This window comes from Balaenoptera physalus (assembly GCF_965194825.1).
Source record: "Balaenoptera physalus genome assembly, chromosome: 1".
NCBI lineage: Eukaryota > Metazoa > Chordata > Mammalia > Artiodactyla > Balaenopteridae > Balaenoptera > Balaenoptera physalus.
Window position 1 is genome coordinate 76,555,356 of NC_138882.1, and position 20,569 is coordinate 76,575,924.

General features: G+C 39.5%; 1 protein-coding gene across 2 annotated transcripts in view; it reads left to right on the forward strand.

The window, feature by feature from the left end:
• Positions 1-345: 345 nt before the first annotated feature.
• RGS5 (regulator of G protein signaling 5) overlaps positions 346-20,569 on the forward strand; it is a 48,124-nt gene continuing 27,900 nt past the window's right edge. For both annotated transcript variants that reach the window (XM_082413523.1, XM_082413524.1), the window contains exon 1: positions 346-491. In XM_082413523.1, coding sequence (XP_082269649.1) covers positions 448-491 — 44 coding nt within the window. In that variant the 5' untranslated portion in view covers positions 346-447. The remainder of the gene's footprint in view (positions 492-20,569) is intronic.

The following is a 20,569-nucleotide window of genomic DNA, read 5'->3' on the forward strand; positions in this document are numbered from 1 at the left end:
ATCTGCAAAGGCCCTTACAGTCCTAACAATCTATGACTTTGACATATCTGAAGTAGCCCAAGGCACTCTGCTTCATAACAAAGCCCACATCTCTGCTGTGGTTGGTTCAAAATTATGAGTTAAAACATGAATGATTTGTGCACAGTTTAGGGACTACTCTTGCCCTGGCAGAGTAAGTGTTCTGATAAGAGCAGTTGAAAGCCTAATGCAGCAGCGACTGCAGAAAAGATTCCAGCCTCCACCTCCCACACAACTGCTGCTGTTCTCCAGCCTGCAATTTCCTCTAAGGCTCTGGATTGGTCCACAGAGTGACAGAGGGCTGGGAAAGAGCCTCTATATATTCCTCAGAGAAAAAGGCAGTCCCAGACGGTTTTGAAGTTTTCAAAAAGACTTACTCTGCTGATAAGGACTTGTGCTCAAAGCTGAGGACCTAAGCCACTTGCCAAAATGTGCAAAGGACTTGCAGCCTTGCCCCACTCATGCCTGGAAAGGTGAGTTATTTTGACTTAAGAGGTGGAGATAAGGAGAATCTTCACTCAGGGGAGGATACCAGAGGCAATAGAGGGCCACTGTAGTTTGTGGCAAAACAGGTGGTTGATTGTAGACTGGGAATTGCCTCCTCTCTGTTAATGGCAAGGTTTTGAAAGATCTGAGCTAGCAGACTGATACAATATGAGATATATCATACACCATTTATATCCAGAACATCATTTCCTCTGAGGAGATGCCTATTTTATAAGCACTTGTTCAGACTCAGAAGTGTATGGTTAAGAGTATGGATTCCAACATCAAACGGCCTGGGCTTGAATCCTGGCTCCATTACTTGCTATTTGTGTGGTGTTGGACAAATTATTTAAATTCTGTATCTCAGTTTCCTTACTGGTAAAAATGGATCTACTAAGTATCTTCCTCACTAGCTGGTTATGAGCATTGAATTACTGTAGGTGAAACGCTCAGAACACTGTCTGGCACATATGAGAAATGTGTAAATGTTAACCTTTATTAATGTACATGGACTAGGAAAGGAAGACTGAGATTTGCAATGAGGCAGAGAGGACTTCTCATTGTTCTTTGTGTCTGGATACCATCAGATAGAAGGAGCTGGATTGCTGGACAGAAGACAGATCTTGGGACATAGAGATTATTTATTAGCTAGCATTGTTTTTTAGATACAGAGGAGCACCTTTGAGGCTCTGTGGTTGTCTTCAGACTGGACAATGTTCTGGAGGGAATCCTAAGTATCTAGACTAAGTAAACAGGAGGAGAACAAACATATGACTTGTTAGGAAATTTAACCCAGCAATCCTACCTGATGCAGAGAATTAGGGATATTTCTCCTCTTCTTATTTCTTAAGAATGAATTTGATTAAATTTTGTTTGATCCTACATTATTTAAAGGAAATAAAGGTGATCCTTGTACAGCCTAACTTCATCCCTAAAGGCACTGTCAATGTTTGCCTAAGAAGGTTGTGTTGTTCAATGGATCTGTACTTCTGTCTCTTACAAGTTCAGGTTTTCTTTTTGATGACTTCGACCCTAGAAATAATCTCAAAATGATTTTTAAAGAGATAACATCCTAGCAAAGGAATTTGTCTCCAACAATACTGTCTAGTGACCGGAAATAAAGACCTCTCTCACTTTGTGCTGTCAAAAGCACAGATTATTTTTAAAAGATGTATATATTTTTTAAAAAAGTAAAGTAGGACTTAAGTAACTAGACTAGGACTAGATTGTAACTAGGTGGGCAATATTGGCCATTGGACCATCCTCAGGGGGAAGACAGGTTTCAGTGCTGGATACTGTTTATCAGCCTATCTCTCCCTCTAGAGAAAGCTTGAGAAACAGGGGGAATACAGGGGTGAAAGGCAATTCCTTGAACATGACAATGCATAATTTTTTTCCTTTTCCATTTTTGAAACTCTGAGAATTGCAGATTTGACTTTTACAACAATTTTAACACATGTCTTTAGCCCACTTATTGTTTGAAATCATGTACTGTCATGTAATGGGTAAATCTTACCTTGTTAATTGGTGAACTATTGCCTCAGAATGATTGCAACATCGGTCTGCCAGTCATTTTGTGATCCTATGACCCACTGCTTGGCATTTAGTGAAAAAGCAATAAATGTTTGTTGAAAGTTTGGCATTGTTACTAATATTGCCCGATTTGTTTTTGTAAATATGCATAATGTTTACTGAGGCACATGGATTGCACATTTCTTTCATTGATTCCTATAACTGTTTCATATCTGATTCACTAATTCACTACCAACATTGTTATTGATTCACTTTACAAATCTTTTAAATCACAGTAAATTCTTCTGCTCCAGGATATAACTAATGTTCACATAGTATATTATAGACTGACCAAGGAGCAAGCTTTTTTGCATAGATTGCCTGAAACTTTTAAGGCATATGGTAGAATCCTGTGATTACTGTGTCCTATTACATTTTTTTTCATGATCTGTTACCATTGCAAATATAGTCATATTTCCAATGACTGTAATGAGTGATTTGGAGAAGTGGAATTGTAGAGCTAGGGAGCTGTTAGCACACACTCATGGAAAGAACCTAAAACTGTCTACTCTAAGGGAAAAATGATACTTGAATAAATCCTTCCAAACCTGCCTTCCTTGGCTCTATTCATAGTGGAAAGAATACTGGTTATGGAGTAAAGAACAGACTTAGTTTTGTCATTAACTAATTTGTGTCCATGAGCAAGTGATTTCACTGTCCTGGGATTTTATTTTCTTATTTAGTAAATGAATGTTGGATTAGCTGTTCTCTAACATCTTTTCCAATCATAACATAGTTTAAGTAAAGTGAAATACACCTGGTTTCAGTGACTAGCGAGAGATGCAAGTAAAGGAAAATTTTTCCTAATTTATTTCTCTCTAAAAGTTTGGGAGTCAATTAATGAAAATCGTCAAGAATTCAACCCTGTGTTGAAATCATTGCTGTGGCAGAAGCCATCTACTCAGTGAGAATCTGACTTCCAAGAAAACAACATTTACTTCATGTAAGAGGAGCTTCGGAAAATAGTCCTTTCTCAATGTTTACGGAAGCATTAAGCCAGAGTCAACTTTGATGTATTTGTAGAAACTATTCTTTTACTATTTACTTATATTTTTAAGACTATTGCTCATTAAAACTCAAAGTTGACCTCACATTTTTTATATATTTAAAGAGACCAATAACCCAAATATTTGGGCAATAAATGGCCACCACCCCACAATTGTTACCTTCTAGCCTATTGAAACCTGTGCTGTATGGGTGGGAATCTTAGAGAGTCAATGGAAAAGGAAAGAGTTGAGTCAATTGAAAGTCTTATTTTTACCAGTGGTTTTCCGCTATGAGTTTTAGGCTTCTTTTAAAAAATTCATTTTATTTTAAGTGTCTTGAATTTCTCTGAACAAGTTTAATTTTTAAAGTAAATATTGCTTTTTGGAAAAAGATGGAAGTCTTCTGAAATAAAAAGTGTTATCATTGTGATTCCCGCAAAGTTGTCACCATTATATAAAGCAACCAGTGTGATTATTATTGTTTTTGTCCATCGGGGTTGACCACTCCTGATACCAAATTTACAGTCTCTACTGAACTAAAAAAGGGGAGTAAAGGAGTAATGAAGACAGCTACTGACAAAGAATTTTCCCTGGGCTGTTAATAAAGTGTCACAAACTCTTCTATAGATATCTGACCTACATCTGATTTCTGTTTAAGATTATAAAGCCTGCTAGTTGTGGAATGTGTTTAATCCATAGTTCACACAGGGGCTTCTGGCCACCTCAAGTGTGTGGCAATGCTGGGAATTTCAGGAGCTATAGAAAGTAAATGGGGAAGGTGATGTTTTGTTTTGTTGTTTATTATCATTTTACTAAACATTCAATTTTTCCCCATCTTCTTCAATTTATGTGGGTCTAAGTATGGACAATTTAGAGTAGAAATGTACCTAATCAACTAATCTCGTAAGGTTGTCAAGCCACACAGAAGCAACAAACAGAGTGGGTCAAGGCTCCTGAGTCCACAGGACTAAGTAAATACAGCTTTTTCCAAAGGCATGAGCACATCCTTGGACCAATTATAGAGAAAAGATAAGCACCTAGTGAATTAAAGACTGTAGCAATGAACTTGAATAAATGATAAATGAATCAGAATGGACACAGGATCATCAAAGAAGCCTAAAGAGATAGTAGGGTTTGGGATCATGCTTTCTGGGAACAAGTATGAATTTGAAGCTTGCTATTGCTGATAGAGAGTCTTGTGACATAATTGCAAATATTTCAGTGAAACCCTGAAATCTTAAGGAAGTGAATAAACTATTTAACAAAAGAGCGAGGGGATGTCCCTAAGAAAAACTTTGTTTCAATTCTTACTGATGAAACAATTTCTATTGTTTCTCTGCATTGCCTTTCAGACCTCCATACTTGCCTTAGGCATAAGGGTGAAAGAACTCTCAGGGAAATTTCAGTCCAGGTAAGGAGATAAATAAGAAGAAAGTAGCCCTCTGTGTTGAGATCCACTATAGAAGAATAAATGCACCAAGTGCTAAGAAGCACAAAAGTGGGGGGAATGGGTGGGGAGCTCATAGAGCTTTGAGTTGTTATGGAAAACTGTAAGAAGTGACAGGGGATGATGCCTAAGGTTTATGAACTAAGCCTGAAAGGACTGAGGAGTTGGTCAGGTCCAGAGAGGAAGAGGAGAGAGAAGGAAGTCATCCCAGGCCAAGAGGCACGTCTGCATGTGCAAAGGCTGGGAGGGGAGAGGGCATTGATGTTATGACATCTTTGTGTAGTCTGTATTGTCTCTCTCATGCAAGCAAGGAGGGAACTTTGGATTTCCAGCCACAGTTAACCTCCCATGCACCTCGTCCTGCATACTGTTTCCTTGGAACTTGTCCAGTGCCCATCCACTCCAACTGTGAGGATTGAAAAGATCTGTTCACGAAAAAGATTTTCCCCCCTTTTGCCTAAAGACTTCAATTACTAAAAAGACAATCTGTACTTGGCACGTAGTAGGCACTTAAATATTTTGTCAAAAGAATGCACAAATAAATGTATAGCAAGTGGAGACAGACCTGCTTCCAGGTTGTCCTGGTGCTTTCTCTGCTTCAAAAGGGATTGAGAAAGACAAGAGCAGTGACTTTTAGGCTACAATAAGATAAAGAGTGTAGGTTGTAAAATAAAGAGGGCTTCCTGTTTGGGGGGCGGAGTGGAAGAGATTGGGAGAGGAAGAAAGCTTTTCTATAATTTCATCAGGAAAACCTTGTTAAAGAGGTGAGTCTTTTTTTGCTTCTAATGCAAGATGAACCTCATGAAATTATATCACTTTGGTTATTTCTCATGCAGTACTGTCCCAGCTTCTTTAATGAATTACATTCTGTATTCTGTTGCCTCTTCCTATTTTTTCTTTCATTTACTCTGAGATATGTTGAAACACCAGATATCAATTCAAAATGCTTTTAGATCCCAGAATCTTAAATTTGGAAGGCTAATATGAAAGGTTATCTAATTTGTTTCTCCTTCTTTAGCAAGGACTACACACTATTATGGGATAGATGCTATCTAGGGAGGGAGTTTATATTTCTGGGGCTGTGTGTTAATGGCTTTTGTCTGTCCTGCTGGCCAGAAAGCAAAGGAACTAAACTTTTAATTAGTTCAGTCAGGATCAATCATTAGTAACAGGAACCAGAATATGGCTGGAGGCCAGAAGATAACAGGTTCCTATCTCTTTCTTCCTTTAAAGTTCATTCAAATGGAGTCTCAGATAACATTAAACCTGCACTCTATTTTAAAGGCTGAGTCACCCAGAGGATAAAGACAGTGAAAGCCTGATTGTTTTTCACTGAGAAAGTAACTCCTAAGGTTACACATTTTAGGGATATTAAAGAAAACCCAGAGTAAGGAAGGATGTAAGTTCACAGTCTATCTCCTGCCTTAACATCGGCAATGTGGTGGAGTGAAAAAAACATGGAGGTGGTAACTCCACCTCTATTACTTCCTTAGTTGTATAAACTCCAGAAACTAAACCTCTCTGACTTTCATTCCTTATCCATAAATGAGGATATTTATCTTGTTGGGGAGAGATGCTATAAAAAAATAAATGAAATAATGTATATAAGGTAACTAGTTTTTAGTAGGCAGACCCTTATTAAATACTTAATTTCCTTCCATCCTTCTTTCCTTCTTTATAGGTAGTCAGAAAAACATCATTTAAATTTCAGTTATGTGCCACGGCTTTTTTTCCCCCAGAGTATCAAATGATTTAATTACAAAACTTAAGCCACTTATTAATTATTCACCTTCTAAAAAACACAAACATGAGAATAAAATAAACACACCCAGGACTCACTAGCCCTTGTAGGATAGGAAGAAGCCTTGGACAGAGAGCATGCAAATGTTTTTCCTTACATCTAAGTCTACATTTTCTCATGCATTCTAAGGTCCCATGTTTTGACACCTTACAGGGGAAAGGAAATGGAAGCTACAAAGAGTCATGCACAAGAGGCTCACAAAGATCTTAAAGCTATTTGCTGCTAATGACTTGTGCAACTCTGAGAAAGACTATCAAATAAGCATTGTCCAATACTTACTCCTGGCGAACCTTTACTGTCATTCTTTGAAATTGCATCTTTGGGACTGGTTATGTTCCTTCATTGTAGCTTTTGCTTATCCCCACGCACAAACCCTAAAATTCACACACAGTTTCTAAGTTCAAGTACAAAGGTTCGTTTCAGGACAACCCCAAGTTGATGTAGTGTTTCTTAATATATCTGTAGTGTCTACTGGGGGTCATAACCTTGGACAGGCTGGCCAGATGGCAACACAATGTGGGGGCCCACATGGTCAACTTTCCTATTGGCCCACTTGCTCCCTATTTTATCTGGACACCTCCCCACAGTCAACGTTGAATCTTGAAGTCAGTGATGACCTTAGCCTGTCTTCATTCTGAAGTTGTACTCTTATGTAACTGAATCCAATTCTTCACCATTAATTCAATGCAGCTTCCAAAACGTGTCAGGCCTATTCTTAGGAAGCATCCTGGGATGGAGCTGGAGGGTCCTGGCTTTCAGGCTCTGGAGGGGGTGCTGGCACAGCTTCTTTTTTCTGGGCCGCCAGAAACTCATGAATTGCTCGTTCTATCTGTGGCCTGAAGATGTGGTTTAGCTTGGGATCCACCATCCGGTAAATAATTCTGTCCACTCCAACTTCCAGCATCTCAGACCATTTTGCAATTGGTTTTTGTTCATCGTAGGATTCCATTCCTGCTTCTCCAGATGTGTTGATGCAAAATTATCCACATTCTGCCTCAGGTTTTGGTAAGCTGACTTGGTGTCCACATCAGCCAGGCAGTCCCGGCAAAAGCTGTCAATCAGGCCCCAGCTCTTGAGCTGTTCCAGGATGAGCGCTATGAGCTGCGGGTCTCCGGGAAGCAGTGAGGCCGGGTGGATGGGGCCGCCGCCCACCAAGCGGGTGCCTCCACCTCCCCCTCTGTCTGCCATGGCTGCGCCCCAGGCCCGCGAGGGAGACCGAATACAGCTTCCTCTCAAGGACAGAGGGCCTGGGTCGTGTGGAGGTGGCGGAGGGGCTGGAGAAGGAGGCGGCGGCAGCTGCCGCGGTGGCAGGTTCTGCGGCAGCAGAGGTGGTGGGAGAGGCAGCGGAAACCCTGTGCCACGGCTTTTGATAAAGCATATTTCTTTTCCTCCTTCCTCATCATAGCCTTGTTAAAAAAAATAATGATGAGTTTGTATAATAATACAGTATTTTTACGATTTTGCCCATAATTCTTTCAGCAAGTATACCGTTTAAAAGCTCTTTACAAAACATTACAAGACATTAAAAACCACGATTATACTGAAAAATTAACAATTCTTTAATATCCTTAAATATTCAGTAAGCATCCAAATATCCTCAATGATCTTTTTGAAGTTGGATTGTTTGACCCCTCGGGGTCCAAAAGAGGGTCACAGATTTTTTTTGGACTACTGTTAAATTTTATTATTAGACTGATAATCACTAGTCACTAATCTAGTGTTCTTTCTACAATTAATTGGGCTCTAGATATGGAAAAGCACTTATTGCAAAGGCACTTTAAGGTCCCAGAGAGACTGAGAGACCAGTGCCTTCTATCTGGTGGGGGCACTTTAGCCGTCTTAATTTGGAGCTGCTTGATAGAGTGTGGTGAGGTATCCACGGTTCATAAACAAGATGACCTGAGGGGCCTGTCTCCAGTGCCCTTTCACCCACCTTTCACAGCCCTTAAGTGACTGCAGAAAGCCCCTCACTGAGCCTCCCACCGGCTCCTCCACATCAAATCATGTTTACTAAGATCCTACTGCCTGCAGCACACACCATGCCTGGAGCTGGAAGCCGCTGGGGCACAGATCCTTTTTCTGCTTTTTTACTTCACAACAGTGAGGAAACTAAGCCATCTTCCCTGAGGTACTGTTGAACTGATTCACATGCAATCACCCTACGCTTTTAAAACTGAAAGAGTAACCCCAAGTCACCACACAGGTACCAACACCACATAAACCCCAGGGTCACACACTGAGATTGGTCCAGAGCCTCTTATATCTTTCCTAATCAATGGGCTTCTGGTCTTTTATTTCTTTTTTCCTTGCAATTTATTTGTAGAACACAGAATTTTTATATTTAAGTATAAAAGGCTATGTAACATGTGGAAAAGGTGTTGGGTGGGGAATCCAGGGTCCTGAGCTGTAAACTTGGCTTCTATTAAATAGCAGAGGGTGAGTCATGAGTCAGTTCCCTCCCCAGGCCTCATTACTGTATTTGTAAAAGGTGAGAAATCAATTATATGATCCTCTTCACTCCTTCTAGCTCCACTACTTCATTGTTCTTGATTTGGACACCGTGTACTCTGAAGAAAGATTGTATTTTTATTTTAATTTTCCAGCTCTTCCCAAGTCCTACAGGAAGGCCCAGAAACTAACTTCTGGATGTAGCTTGAAAGCAGTGATTAAAAGTGTGAAATTTTCTTCCAGTCACTTAGGATCTCAATGAACTAAATTCAGTACCCTATATGTCTTAAAAATACTTGTATCAAATTCAGAATAAACTCCCAGTTTGTGAAAAACATATATTTATAAATAGTGGAAGGTGACTCTGTTTTTATTTTGACAAATTCCATGAAAGGAACAGATGGTTTCAGTTTCTTGTAAAATTCAAGGGTGAATTAGGTTCAAAGATCATGGATTATAACGGTCTATGATTCTTGTACAGTTGACCCTTGAACAACTCGGGGCGCTAGGGGACCAATCCTCCTTGGAATGGAAAATCCACTTGCTCCTTTGTATCCATGGTTCTGCATCTGCTGAATGGTGTAGTACTATAGTATTTACTATTGAAAGAATCCACATAGAAGTGGACCTGTGCCGGTCAAACCCCTGTTGTTCAAGGGTCACTGTATTTTGTTTACAGTTAATTTCGTTTTCTCTTATCTCAAGAGTATAACTTCCTTGAGGGCAGGGGGGAAAAGTGAAATAAGGACACAGACATGCCTCACCGTGGGTGTGCAGTGCCCGCCTTGACTGCTTTCACACTAGGTCACGTGTTTCTTCAGTCAGTGGAAACTGTGGTCCACTCATGCCCTTCTGAATGCTGCCCAGAAGGAGACTCATCCACCAACTTAACAGTGAAAGAGTTTCCATCCTTGAGGCTGGAATAAGAAGGGTGAATTGGGGTTTCTAGGCTTTTACATAATTAACCAATTTTCATCTACCAGTTGAGTAGATACTGGAGTATAGACAATTCTTCAAGTGGCATGAAGACTGCCTATGACTACATGAATTCATGTCAGACACATATATGCACAATGACTGCAATTTCCGACTAGAATGAGGACGTATAGCTTGCCTCTAGACCAGGCATTCAAAATTGGGTCTTCCCTAGAAAATCTGTAGATGTGGCCAGCCTAATCATAGGATATATGCACCACCAACACATCTAATGCACATGCTACTTCGAGCTTACTCACCCTGACCATCGTTCTCCTGGAAAGTCCAGACAAGGTATTTCCTTGCAAAGCATTCTATTCAGTTGCCATGCTGAGATAAAATACCTTGCCCTGACATTTTTTTCTCCTTCAAAAAGAAAATATTTCAGGGTTGAAAAGATTCAGCTAAGCAGTCTTTGAACACTTTGGACAGTAGATACTTGATAATCAGCTGGCTTCATAAATAGCAAATAAGGCTAAGACCATTATTCTATATTCTACGTGCTTTCCTTTCTCTTTTCCAACTGCTTCCCCAGACACTTCTCAAAACAATTCCTAACCCATCTGGACAAAATATCACTCAGATCCCTAAATTTTACATTCTAGAAAGTTGTGGGAACTATCATATTAGAGTCTGAGGAAGAAATGAAACATGAAGTAAAATACTTGAAAAAAATGTGAAGTGCTCTTCTGTGTAAGTGCTCATTATTGGTACTGAAGTGTGTGGAGCTGTTTTCATCAAGCTACTACTTTTTGACATTTTTTGTGCAGACCATCTGTTTCTTGATGAGTCACTTGTCTGTGGGGATTCAGGAAGTTTAGAAAGAATCAAGATGTCTCATTAACAAAGTAGTTTGTTGTATTTTGGTAACTTATTTTAAGTAATAGTTTACAAGAGATACCTGGGTCAACAGGAACATGGGACTGAATGACCTGTGCATTTTACGATAAGGTCAACAGTGCAGGTCACACTGAAGACTTTCCCAGGACAGCCCACTATCTAAGGTCTGGTGCTTTCTGGATAACAAGCTTTCAGAGTATTGGACTTTGTTTCTGAATCCCCCAAGTCCAAAACAGTATGTCACTTGAACACACACACATGCATGCATGTGCACATGTGCACACACACCCCCCTGATATTTTTTATGACTTGGAAAAAAGATGGACTGTTGAAATCAGAGATTCACACAGACAGCTTGAAAGTGTCTGAGCTGGCTAGGAGGAAGCAATATTTTTTTCATATAGATGAATGTAGATCAATGGGGATTTTTTCCTCCCTTCACAGGTTGAATTTTACACTTTTCCTTTAGCAGGCAACAGTGAAGAAAAAAACATTCTGTAAGTTGAGATTTTCTCAAAATTGTAATTTGACTGTTCAAAAAGCCTTTAACATTTTTTTAATTGCCCTCTAACATTTATCTTCCAGATCCTCTAAGAATAACTTAACCTTTGTCTCCCTTCCTGGTTCAGACAGGGCCTTGATGTTTGCAATTACGCTGAAATGTGAGTGCAGATGGCTGGACAGCAGCTGAAGGAAAGGAATATGTAACTCTCATTAGCTACTTATGTTAATATTTTATTAAATGGATACCAGTTTAAGAGCATGAAAAAAGACAAGATTAACAAAGACAACTGACAATTGTGACAGTGTAGAATTGAGTACCTAGCAAAATTTTGATCACATGCATACACACAATAAAGGTCTAGTGACTCGAAATCATAGGTTCTGCCCCTTGAGATGGATGTGATTTATTTTTCCCCTTCTCTAAGATGACCAGCTTAGAATCACAGAATGAGAACAGGATCAGTGTCACAGACAAATTCCTTCTCTTATAGATGAGAAAACATGTCCAAACTGTTTGGTGACTTGTCCAAGACCACATAGCTGGTTAGAGTTGGAGATAATTCAAGGTCTCTGGATTTCCATATCACCTTCATTTTATTTTATCTGATGAACTTTAATTTATGAATTTTGTGTGTCTTCACTTTTAAGATATTTATTCTTCCATAGACACCATCTTTCAAAAGGTTTTGATTAGGAAACAAACAGTAGTCTTTAAGAAAAAAAAAGAGTTTGAACAAAATTTCTATTTACCAGATGCCTATAACTGCCAATTACAACATCTGAACACATGAGAGAGGTGTTGCATAGTAATTAAGAGCTCAGGAGCTGAAGTGAGATTGGGTGTGACTCCTACCACTGTCATTTACTGGATGATTTTTGGGCAAATCACCTAACTTCTCTGTGACTCAGTTTTCCCATCTGCAAGATGGGAATAACATTTATACCTCTCTCAGTGTTGTTATAAACACTAAGTAGGGTTATGCATTATATGGGTTGAGTAAACCATTTAGTTAGCTGGGGAACATGTGCTTTTTCTAAGTGTGTGATGTTTCTTAGTTATTTTCATGTTGGGATACCCTTGCAGCCATGTCTCAGAATGGGGTCAGAGCAGGGAACTGGAAAGCATCCCAAACTACCTTCATCTCCCTACAGAGCTAAACAGGACGTATGGAAGTGGGACTCAAATGGAAGGGCCCATTGCATGGAACATTAGAAAGCAAATGAGACAAATAGATGACAGGAAGCAGGAGAGAAGGGGGATCACAGATAACCCCTCTGAGCCTGGGTGTTGATAGAATAAATGGACTATTGACAGAATTTGGTAGCCTGGAGGGGATATTCTTTTTAGGAGTAGGTAATGAGTTTTTTCCTCTGAACTCAGGTCTTCTCCTTTAGGAATTATTAGATAATGTCAAGTCAGAACACCTTATCCTGACTTTCCTGATAGTTTTATAGTTACTAAATTAATTTGATTTCAAAAAAAAAAACCAGCCCAACTGTAACTGCCAAACGCAAGACTCTAGGGAATAACTTCTAGCTAGCTATGCCATGAAAGTGAAGCCTATAGAATGCCGTGTCTGGTTTGAGCTTCTGGGGCTAGGAGAGAAGGAGAAAGATCAGAAAAGAATAGCCGGTCTAGGGAGGAAATTCAGAAAACTAAATGTTGAAATATAGACCATTCAGTAAAGGTGAAAAGAATTGAGATTAACTGTTAACTGAAAATAGAAAAGTAAAATGGGGATGAGAAAAGTCTGACTACCTTAAGTCTATTTTCTGTAGTGAATCGAGTCTGAAAAACAGAAGCTAAGAGAGGATATATTTGGTTCCTATTGCTGCTGTAACAACTGCCAGAAGCTTAGTAGCTTAAAACAATGCAAATTTATTCTCATATAGTTCTGGAAAGTAGAAGTCTAAAATGGGTCCTAGGGCAGCATTCTTTCTGGGGGGTCTAGGGAAGAAGTCATTTTCTTGCTTTGTCTAACATCTGGAAGACAGCTACATTCCTTGGCTCATGGCTCCATCCTGGATCTTCAAAGCCAGCGGTGTAGCATCTTCCAATATCTCTCGCTCTGCTTCCATTGACACATTGCTTTCAGACTCTGACCCTCTTGCCTTCCCCTTACAAGGACCCTTGTGATTACATTGGGCCCATCCAGATAATCCAGGATAATCTCTCTACGTAAAGTTCCTTAACTTTATCACATCTGCAAAATTCCTTTTGCCACATAAAGCAACATATCCACATGTCCCAGGGATTAGGATGTAGACATCTTGGGGAGCTATTATTTAGCCTACCACCAAGGAAGACATGAGAATGGAACTTCTGTCATGTGACTCGCTCCCCCTTCTGCTTCTATGCCTGTTTCTATGCTCTGCAGGCCATTCTTCTGTCATCTTAATTGAAAATATCTCAGGTTGCAGGCTACGTCTCAAAGGGTTAACTAGATACTTTCCCTATAGAAGGCATTGTTCTTTCCTTCTTTTTTCTGTGGGACGTCCCTAGCACGCTCTCTGGGCCTGCTTCCCCAAGTCCTCGGGTCTTTTTTCTCTTGTTGCATTTTATAGCTGATGGTCTCCTATCAGCTGTGATTTGCACCTGCAGTACATAAAATTACATTTGCATTTGTCTAAGATTGCTATGTGTTCAATCTAGAGGAGAGAGCTCAGTTCAAAGACAGCTGCTTTGCATCTTTCTTGCAGCACAGCAGCTAGGTGACCATCTGCTTGGTTCCTGGACCCTGTCCCCACCCAGCACCCAGACTTCTAACTTAGTAACTCCTATCCCAATAACCACACAATTAGAAGGATCCCTGTTCACCAAGCCTTGATGTGTGAGTGCCACAGGTCAGAATTCATTGCTCATTGGGAGAAAAATGAGGGAATGCTATAAGAATGCTGGAGAGAAGTTTCCAGCATTGCATGGAATGCAATAACATATGCATTGACCTGTGACATATGCATGGACCTTGAAAGCATCTTTGGAATTTTTAGAAAACATATTAGGAAGATGGGGACTTCCATATTAAACTATTGGAAGGATTCCTGGGGAGCTGGGAGAAAGACAGGAAGAGAGCAGCTGCTTTGGGATCCAACCAATACCCTCTCCTCTCTGATCACACAAGATTCCAACCAAATCATACATCCCCAAATCTCAAGCCTTCTGAGAAGCTTTCTCTTTTCTCCTTCATGGAGAAGCTAACAATCCATCCATTGAACTCTCACAGAACTTTTCCATCGTCCCTGTATTTCTTATCGCTTCTTAACCAACTTTCCTCAGATTCAACTTTGGTTAGGTATTTGACATTATCTAATTCAATTCTTAGTCTAACCCTGCAAGGTAGATATTATCAACATTACTATTTTACCAATAAAGAAGCACAGATAAGTTAAACATCTGGTCCAAGGTCAGACAATACACTCTACATGCCTGAGTTCTGGGGTGCCAATTTCAAACCTGGGACTCATTCTATCTGTCATAGCTGCATCCGAATAAAACTATGTATGTAATTGGCCTGTCGTCCCTGGGGGTTCTGCAGATTCAACCAACCAGTGATGAAAGGCATGCGAAAAAAAATCAAGAAAGCTCCACAAAGCAAAACATGGATCTGCTAAGTGCTGGCAACTATTTTGATAGCATTTGCATTGTATTTCCAACTATTTACATGGCATGCATATTGTATTAGGTAGTATATGTAATCTAGAGATGATTTAAAGTAAATAGGAGGATGTGTGTAGGTTATATGCAAGTACTACACTATTTTATATGAAAATAAAATGTTTGAGTACTTGCAGATTTTTATATCCGTGGGGAGTAGGGGTCCTGGAACCAATCTTCTGAGGATACTGAGTGACAACTGTACATATATCTTCTTTATAAAATGGGAACTACTTGAGGTCTGGAACAATCTCTTATTAATTTTGTAAAGCACTCCCCATACTATCTGGTACACTGCCTGACAAACAGTGGCTGCTCTATTAGAGTCTGATAAGTGAATGGATAAGTGAATTTATGAAGCAATAAATAGATAATTCTTGAAAATAGAAATCTTGAGAATAATAAGGTATTGCTACAGTATGTTAGGGGAGGGAGAGAAGAAATGGTTTGAAATATAATTCTGTACTTCAGAGAAGGAACGGTCCTCTTATTCCTCATCGTTATGTCATTATTTTGCTCAACACGTAATAATTTGGCAAAGATAAATGTTGACCAAGTGTTCTGATTATTCAAGGCAATGAACTTGTATCTATTACATAAATTCATTGCCAGCAGACACACTAAGTTTTGGGAACTGTAGTTTTATTAAGTGATGTAATATATGTTCATGTTGGTTAAGGTTTAGGTAAATTTTACTTTACTCCTCTTTCTTTCCCTCTTTTCTGATACTCTTTATTACCACTTTTATTTCCTGCTTTTATAAGATATTTAGCTATTAAAACAGCTAAAGTCCATGTACAACTAGAAACTTCATTCTAGAAAGTTCTTCTTTATAATTTAAAACAGAATGAGATGGAGATGTTCAAAGACTATGGGTCACACCAGTGTTCAGAGAGGGTCTCGTGGGAATGCCTTCTGACCCCTCCACCTTTGGAGCTCAAAATAAACCACAAATTTCTGTCTTCCTCAACTTGAAGACCAGTTTCCCACTGTTCATTATCTGGCTTCCAAACTGAATTACAGAAAGTCCAGAAATCCTGCCAACAATATTTTGAATAAGACAGAGAATTTAAGGTCAAAGGGAAAAAAGACTTCTACCCTGTCTGTCTTGTTCCTCCACTGTCTCTTTCATTACCCCTAATAACCTACTCTGAGTGATGACTATGTCAGAGACAGGCCATAAAAGCATGGGAATTATCTCAATTTCCACGGGAATCCTTGAGTAGGGAGTAGCCAGTGCTTGGGAAAAACAATACTTTTTTTTTTTTTTCATTTTAAAATAGCAGCACAAGGCTGGTGATATTATAATGTAACTCTGAGCTATGCTAGGCAGCAGCAGAGGTCTCCAAATTTGCTTTCTTTGTCTCTCTGTAGGAGTGCTGTCCAGAAATGCATATCCTCTATGCTTTCAGAATTAGTTGCATTATGTCAAGGTGGAGACTTTCTGAAAGGAGTTTATCTTGCATGTCAGTCAAAAAGATCTCTGTTGAGTTCTATTCTATTCTATTTATTCAATAAACATTATCCAACACCCATGTGCAAGATGCTGTGATAGGATAGTAGGACAAATACAGTAGAACAGTAATAATAATAGGTAACTTTTAAGGAATATTTACTATATGCTAATTGCTCTTCTAAACACTTTAATGCCTTAATGTATTTAGCTCTATAATATATATGTGAGGTGGGAACTATATTGTCACTATTTTACATAGACAATTAGAAGCTTAGAATTTAAGTAACTTGCCCAAAGTCACTCCACTAGTAAGTAAGAGTTGGAATATAAACGAAAGCAGTATAGAACTGTACTTTTATCCTCTATACCATCCTAGGAGTTAAAGCAACTTTAGTTATTTTCTAGATTCTCTGGGAGACCAAAGAAGTAAAATATGGTACCCACCCTCAATGGGCTTGTTATCTCACTGGGAGTACATACACATGGAACTCTTAGACATGCATTCACGAGAAAGTAGAGTAATTGGGTGAAAATGTGCTGTCCATAACTTTAGCAGAAGGAAAGTATTCTATCCCTTGCTCTGCAACTTACTAGAAATCTAAGAATAACATCGTATGAGATCTTTGAAAAATATTTTAATTTACACAAACCTCAATTTTTCTACTTTTAAAATAAGGGTAGGGCAAATTAAAAGCTCTGTAAGGTCCATTAAATATGCCTCTGTTTTGTGATCTTATGTTAGAGGAGAGAGAAAGCACTCTAGGCTTTTGCAGTTACAGAGGTTTCAGGAAAAAAAGTGAGATTGTTCTGGTCCTAGAGCATTAGAAGAGTTTTAATTGTCATATGGGTGGAAGTCAGGAGGCAGGCTAAGGAGGAAGCCAATGGGACTAGCTATACAAGTAGTTATGGGGAACCAAGGGAAATAAGCTTAGAAGTGGAGGACTTTGGAAGCAAGAAAGTGATGTTTGAAACTGCATCAGTTGATCAGCAGTTCTCAGAAGTGTGGTCCTGGGACCAGAGATATAAATTCTCCGGTCCCGCTTCTGACCTCTTGAATGAGAAACTCTGGGATGGGGCTGAGAAATCTGTGTTTTAACCAGACTTCCTGGTGATTGGGGTATATATTCAAGTTTGAGAAACTTCATGGTAAATAATAGAAAGCCATTACAAGCAAGTAGGAAAGTGTTTGTACTCTGGTAGTGAGTGCAGGATGTATTCAAGTAGGAAGAAGGAAATGGTAAGGTGGGATGTCCCAGTAACTCAGGCCTGGAGAAAGGTGCTAAATTTTGATATGGAGAGGAAAAGGCACATTTAAAAGAATTTTCTAGGAAGAAAGAACAACATTTGTGATAGATTAGCTACTGGGAATGAAGAAGACAAACAGTTTAATGTGAATCAGAGAGTTTATAAGTTATGGGAAGGAGAATATTGTAATTACAGATAAACATGGGATGTTGGGAAGGAGGGCAGAATAGAAAAGGAATCTATGGTACCATTCACAAGTCATTTCACAGCTCAGGTTCTCGCTTTCTCATTTATATTCTCAAGATGTTGAGTGTGATGATCTTGAAGTCTTAGTTTATAATAGCTAGAGAAGATATTAGAGGTTTTCTCATGAAACTTGTTTCCTTCCTCCCTTCCTCCTTCCTTCCTCCTTCCCTCCCTTCCTTCCTTCCTTCCTCCCTTCCTCCCTCCCTCCCTTCCTCCCTCCCTCCCTCCCTTCCTTCTTTCTCTCCCTCCTTCCTGCCTTCTTTCCTCCCTTCCTTCCTTCCATCTTTCCTTCCTCTCTCTCTTTTCTTATTTTTCACTGAAGACAAGAGAACTCAGATAACTTTCTTAAGATCACTGAGCAAATTAGTGGCTGAGTTGAAAATAGGGTTTAGTTAAGGGCAAATATTACCATGTTTACTGTTTCTTTCCTAAATTTCCTTCCTACAGTTACGCAATATGTTATATGTTTTTTTGTGTGTAAATGTTCCTTCATTGGCACAGGATTTTCTGTAAGATAATAATAATAATAATAGTAGTAAATAACACACCCTGTCATTTATGGAGTGCATTGTTAATGTGCTAGGCATTAATGTAAGTGCTTCACATATAATAACTAATTTCATCAACATAAGAACCTTTTGAGGTAGGTACCATTATCATCTCCAATTTACAGATGAGAAAACTGAGGCTTAGAAATTTGCCAAAAGTCACACATGTAGTAAGATAAATCTGGTCAGTTTGGCTTCAACATTCATGCCCTTAACCACTGTGCTATACTGTCTATTGCCTTTTAGGAAAAATTGCTTAGTGTTGGCATTAGCTACATTCTCTGGGGAATACCTCAATGTTTCACTTCACTTTCTCTCTGGGAACAACCTCTTTGACCTGTATCCTACTTGCTTTGCAAACGCTTCCAGTTATATAACCTGAGACGGGAGTTTTGCCACAATTAAGAGTTGGACATTTTCTCTGCCAAGGTCGGGGAGAGATTGAACACAATCCAACATGCTGCTTGTGACTATAATAATGGATTCAAGATCTGGAAAGTATCTTATGAAATCATCTGGACAGATCCAGTTGTCATATGACTTAGCTGTTATTCAAAACAGCTGGTTTTGTCTTTTCTTGATGAATTTTCTTCAGCAATGGAAAGTTGGCCACATTTAGTTCACTATTTCCATGGTTTTATCACCATACGGTTAGTAAGTTCTCCTGAACCCTCCTGGTTTTTTTGTGAGGGCTTTTTCACACTTAGAGGTGGCTGGCTTTTGAACAATTTTTCAATGGCTATATCAATATTTATATCTTTCTTGTTTGAAGCATCACTGTGCCTTAAAGTCATTCCAGGAACTCTTACTTGGGTCTGGGTATCAGCTTGGGTAAAGCTGGAAGCTCTGGGGCTAAGGGCGAAGTCTCATTATGGGCAGCATATAACTATCCCCCTCTGTGATCCCCCCCCCTCCCTGGAGTCCCACAAAGGTGTGTGTGACAGGGGAGAGTGGGGTGTCGATTAGTTAGAGAACCCTAAACCACAGTCTTCTGACCTTGTCGCAGGGATTCCCGATTTTCCCTCTCTGTTTTTTCTGCCTCTTCCTTTACCACTCATCAAAAGAAATCCTTCTCTTTGGGATGAAGCCAGCATATCTCCCCAGTGAGTTTAGGGTCCTGGAAAACAAAGGCCAGAAATGGGATACCATCTTCAATCAATACCTGCTTTCGGCCTCACAACACAACTCCCTCAGAGGTAAGAAAGCACAAATGCCTAGCTACCTTCTTGAAAGTCAGAAGAAAAACTATAAGTAGAGGAAAACATGAATTAACACCTCAATACCTTAATATTTTATATGTTATTATTATTACTTTTAAGAGTTGCTACAGGCCACCTGTTTTCTGCCTGTGTGCCGTGAGGAGTGAACTCTTGCCCACAGCTGGCGTGCTTGCACCTAGATCCAGGGATCCTGTGATTAAAATGAAAGTCCAGTGACCTCACATGGTCTTCGACACTTGGAAATATCAGGGATGTGGGGAGACAGAGTGTGTTTCTCCCCCAGGTGATGGAGGCAGAGGATACATCATCAAGTAGGGCCAGGCTCTATTAACCTGCCTACATCCAGCCTACATTTGACTGACAGGGAGTAAACAAAGGTGCTGCGAAGATAGACTTTTCCCCACTGCTTCTAAGTGAGTCAGGGCCTCGCTTTCTTTTTTCGTCATTGCTTTGCAGCCCAATACCTTACTGGCTTCTAACATGTAGTTTTCCTCCTATCTTCCCCAGTACAGAGTCTCCAGAAATTGCTTCTGGCTTTTCGCCAGGAAAGTACTGTTTAAGGCATATAATTCACTCATCCAATGAAGAGAAAATGAGCTTAATGCAATCAAATATTAATACGCCAGAAGTTAAGGGAAACTGCTATAAACTGTACCACTAAGTGGTATGAGATAGGTATTAAATAAGTAGAAATGATGATGATGGTGATAATGGTGACCATGTATGACATGCTATTTATGTGCCAGGCACTGGGCTGACTTTTACATACATCATCTCATGCACTCCACCCGGAAACTTTTTACAGCAGGTACTAATGTTATCTTCATTTTACAAATGACAGAACTGAGGCCGAGAGACATTATATAGCTTGCATAAGGTCGCATAGATTGTAAGTGGCTATTGAAAACTAGCCTAAGTCAATTTATTCATATCCAACTCTTAGGTTCTTTTTGGTAGATAACTAGCTATTAATGGTTAGTGGTGGGTGATGGTTAGTTATTTCTCCACAACTTCACTACCAGCTAATGAAAGCAAGACCACCGTATATATAATGAAACCCAATTGTTCCGTACTTACTTAGGCAGATAGTTACTAACAAGTTGGTGCAAAATATTTATACAA